This window comes from Poecilia reticulata, unplaced genomic scaffold (assembly GCF_000633615.1).
Source record: "Poecilia reticulata strain Guanapo unplaced genomic scaffold, Guppy_female_1.0+MT scaffold_212, whole genome shotgun sequence".
NCBI lineage: Eukaryota > Metazoa > Chordata > Actinopteri > Cyprinodontiformes > Poeciliidae > Poecilia > Poecilia reticulata.
In genome coordinates this window covers 510,271-514,216 of record NW_007615022.1, presented here as the reverse complement: position 1 = coordinate 514,216, position 3,946 = coordinate 510,271, and the positions used below count along the sequence as shown (strand labels likewise).

The 3,946-nt window shown below is 49.5% G+C and overlaps 2 protein-coding genes across 3 annotated transcripts in view; both read right to left on the bottom strand.

Moving 5' to 3' along the window:
- Positions 1-1,415, bottom strand: part of cdk16 (cyclin dependent kinase 16) — an 8,073-nt gene extending 6,658 nt beyond the window's left edge. Inside the window, exons 1-2 of the mRNA XM_017303219.1 lie at positions 1,212-1,415; positions 203-456 (exon numbers count right to left, since the gene is read on the bottom strand). Of these exons, the coding sequence (XP_017158708.1) occupies positions 203-388 (186 nt within the window). The 5' untranslated portion in view covers positions 389-456; positions 1,212-1,415. The remainder of the gene's footprint in view (positions 1-202; positions 457-1,211) is intronic.
- Positions 1,416-2,327: 912 nt separating this feature from the next.
- The window catches only part of abt1 (activator of basal transcription 1), a 3,250-nt gene continuing 1,631 nt past the window's right edge, over positions 2,328-3,946 (bottom strand). For both annotated transcript variants that reach the window (XM_008402335.2, XM_008402334.1), the window contains exons 3-5: positions 2,976-3,151; positions 2,722-2,898; positions 2,328-2,647 (exon numbers count right to left, since the gene is read on the bottom strand). In XM_008402335.2, coding sequence (XP_008400557.1) covers positions 2,471-2,647; positions 2,722-2,898; positions 2,976-3,151 — 530 coding nt within the window. In that variant the 3' untranslated portion in view covers positions 2,328-2,470. The remainder of the gene's footprint in view (positions 2,648-2,721; positions 2,899-2,975; positions 3,152-3,946) is intronic.

The window sequence follows — 3,946 nt, the reverse complement described above, 5'->3', positions numbered from 1 at the left end:
GAGGGAAGAGGAGGGGGGAGGAGGAAGAGGGAGGAGGGGAGGAAGAGGAGGAGGGAGGAAAACAGGTGTTAGAAGTGACGCAGTGGAAATCAGATCTGGATGTTAAACATCCTGAATCTATATTTTTATCTTCCCTTCATTCATTGGCTAAATCCAGATTATAATCTACATATGTAATCTAAGCCCCACCACCAGAGGCCTGACTGGTCCCAACAGAACCCCTCGGTACCAGACTGTAATGCTGGTCCCTGAACAGGAAGTCACCTGAATCGCTGTGTGACGTCACTTCCTGCGTGTTGGAGTCGTTGAGCGCCTGGTCCCCGCCGCCGGCCCCGCCCCTCCCCAGAGTGACAGACAGCTGCCGTTTGAGCTTCCTGATCCGCTCCATGAGGGGGGGTCCAGGCGGCAGGGGGGGGCGAGACGCCGACGGGGGCGGAGCCGTCCACCTGGAGACACCTGTACAGGTAAACACATGGATGAACACCAAGCTGCAGCTCTGCGACCATCTGGAACTGAGTTAGATTCACTGATCGTCTTCGTATAAACACCTGATGGACCAACAGGAAGTGATGTCACTTCCTGCTCCTGTCAGCCTCAGGTAGTTTCACCAGTAACAGTTACCATGGAGACCGACTCTGAGGTCAACCTGATCCTTCTCGTCCAATCAGGACTCAGTAAGGCTGACCCATGTTTCCATGGTTACCGTGTGAAACACAGTCAGGGACCTGTGATGCTGAGGTCATCATCTCAGCCAATCAATCAGCAGCTTTCAGGATGACGTCACAGATCAGTGGGTCCCTCAGACTGCTTTCAGAAGGTCCAGAACCTGGCCGCACTCTGAGTGGACCGAGCCTGACACCGGAAGCTCTGTGTGATCCAGTTTCAGTCAGGAATTAATGGAGAATTAATATTTTTATAAATCATTCCTAAATGTTTTCATTTAACTCATTCAGTCATTCATTCATTCATAGCGGATGTGGTTGATGTTCTTGCTGCAAGTTAAACGTTTTCAGCTTAAAGCCCAGAACCGAACCGAACCGAACCGTTTCTGCTGCTCACAGCTAGCCTGCTAGCCCGGCTCCGTCTACATCCTGAACTCCTGCAGTGGGCTTCGTGTTCTGCCTGCGCCCAGGCTCCGGTTCGGTATCGGCTGCCGGGCCGGAGGGCCAGGGAACCGGGTCCGCTGCCTCCACCTTTGACCCGGTACCTACCGTGAGAGGCGGACCCGGTCCGGCCCGGGTTCTGCGTGGTTCGGTTCAGTCTGAAGGAGGTTCGGGTCGCTCCGTCTCCCAGTAATCCGCCGCCATGTTCCTACTCCACTGCGTCATGACGTCACCTAGCCCCGCCCCCAGCGTGTTTGTAAACAAACTGGTGGTTTTTGATCTTCTGCTTATTTCAATCTAGAAATTCACGTAGCAAGTCACAAACTATGAAGGTACTTTCAAAAGATTGTTTTTCTATTTTTTTGCTGATTTTTAATTCTTCTTCAGCTCTACAAAGTAACCCAGTGAAGTTCTCCAGCTTCTAGTGCAGCTTCTCCTCCCTGGTCCTCAGGGTGTCCTGCTTGTTCCAGCTGTTTCCCTTCTGACACCTGGATTGCATCTCTGGGTGATTAACAGGCAGCACCTGATGGTCATGCAGTCATTTGGATCAGCGGTTCTGGACAGAGGCTCATCTAGAACCTGCAGAGCAGGAGGCAGAGGACCGGGGGGGGGGAACTCTGATGTAAAGCAGGGTGGGGGGTCCTGGTCCTGGTTTAGTCCTGGTCCTGGTTTAGTCCTGGTCCTGGTCCTGGAGGTCCAGAGTCCTGCAGCTCTTAGTGTCTCCCTGGTCCAACACACCTGGATCCAGTAACTGAATCTCCTCCTCGGTCCCGTCAGGTTCTGCTAACGACGTCATGATTGACTCAGGTGTCTTGAAGTGGAGACACACCTAACAGCTGCAGGAGTCCAGGCCTCCAGCCTCCAGGCCTGGAGTTTCCCTCCTCTGCTCTAGGAGGGAAACTCCTTTTTTTTTTTTTTTTTATAAACAAAATGTTTGTAAAACAAAAAAAAAAAATTGGGGGTTTTTTTATAAAAAAAAAAAGTTTTTGTTTTTGATTAAACAAAATTTCATTAAATTTAACTACAGAAATAATTTGTGCCTTTACAACCATCTGAGTGACTCAAACTACATAAAACTTGTTGAAGTGAGCGGAAGTGAGCGGCGCCCCCTGCAGGCAGGCTGGTATAAATGTTCCAGGTCCGGTTCGGCTGTAAACCGGACCGGACTGAAACCACTAACTTCAGTTTGTTAGATTTCTGGCTCCATATTTTATCAGACAAAACCAAAATCCAACAAACTTTATTTACAACAAAACATGATGAGGAGAAGTGGGAGGAGCCACCCAGTGGCCCCGCCCCTTCCTGACAACAGGAAGTGGATGAGTCCGTTTCTGTTTACTGTCCCCATGGAAACAAGTTCATGAGCTTCACTCTGATTGGTTGGAGTTAAAGATTTTAGCCAGTAACGAGACGTTTGATTGGCTCTCCTGCTGCATGAGGCGGGCCTTATTCAGACGCTTCTGGGTTATGGAGTCCTTCTTCTTCTTCTTCTGGATCTCCTCTTCCGTCTGGCGCTGAGTGAAGTCCCACGTCTTCTCCTCTACCTGAGGATTACAGAACGGTTTACCTGTCTGTCTCTCAGATGTTCACCTGTCTGTGTCAGACCGTCTGTCTCTACCTGTTCTCCATCTCTCTGCCGTTTCTTCCTCAGGTGTTCACTCTTCTCCACGTTGTTCAGGTAGAAGCTGGTCTCCTTCTTGGCCTGAGAGACTTCGGCCCGGAGTCTCTGCTGCAGCACCGTCTGCTCATAGGCCAGCCGCTCGCTCAGGTGAGTCCAGTGGAACCTGTGCAGGTACTTGAGACAGACAGACGTCGACAGGTGAGACTCTGACGGAGCGTTGTTCCAGTTCCAGGCAGGGAACCAGGCGGCACCTTGATGTTCCAGAGGTCAGAGAAGAACCTCTGGCGTTTCTTGGTTCCCATCGGCGTGTTGTGCAGCGACAGCGCCACCCGCTTCGCCACCCGCTTGTCCCTGAACTCCACCCAACCTTCGGTGAAGTCGCACCTCCTGGAGCCGGACTTCTTCTTCTTCCTCCTCACCTGGCGGTCTGCGGGATCAACGCATTCAGGTTAGGAACAGCAACCAGAAGCTTCTGCAGCAGCAACTTCACATCAGAGGAACCAATAATGGACGGACCTGGACCTGGACCTGGACCTGCAGAATTCACCTGCAGGGAGGGAAATGATGAGGACAGTGGAGGAACTGTAGGTCTGGTTAAAGTGGAGGCGAGGCGTTAACGAGTCAAACTTCTGTTTCCTGATTGTTAATCTGAAGTGATTGGAGGAGAAACCAGATCTGATCTCCAGTCGCCTGCATGACCACAAAAACTGATGTTTACAGGATGTTTCCACCAGGAAGCAGGAAAATATGAAGAAAAGGGGCAAAAATCCCCCTATTTATTATCCATGTTCCCACTGGCTGAAGCTATAGAAATAAAATKAGTTACTATGGCGACGCAGATAAAYCACAGYTCTACATTATGATGTCACCAGGTGACTGAGAACCATCCAATCACTGCACAGAAGCTGAGAACAGGAAACCGTGTGGATGTGACAAAACGTCCTCCAGCTGAACAGAAACTGAAGTTATTATTATTATTATTATTATTATTATTATTATTGTGGCTGAGAGAAGAAAACATTTAAATAAAACTGAGTTTATTTAAATGAAGACTAAGAACCACCTGGATGGAGGATGTGACTGAACATCAATCAATATGTTGGATGAAGAGTTTGACTAAATAACGTTGATTTCTTGTTTCATAATTGATAACAGCAGAAAGTTCTGACGACGTGTCAGTGTGTGTGTGTGTCAGTGTGTGTGCGTGTGTGTGTGTGTGTGT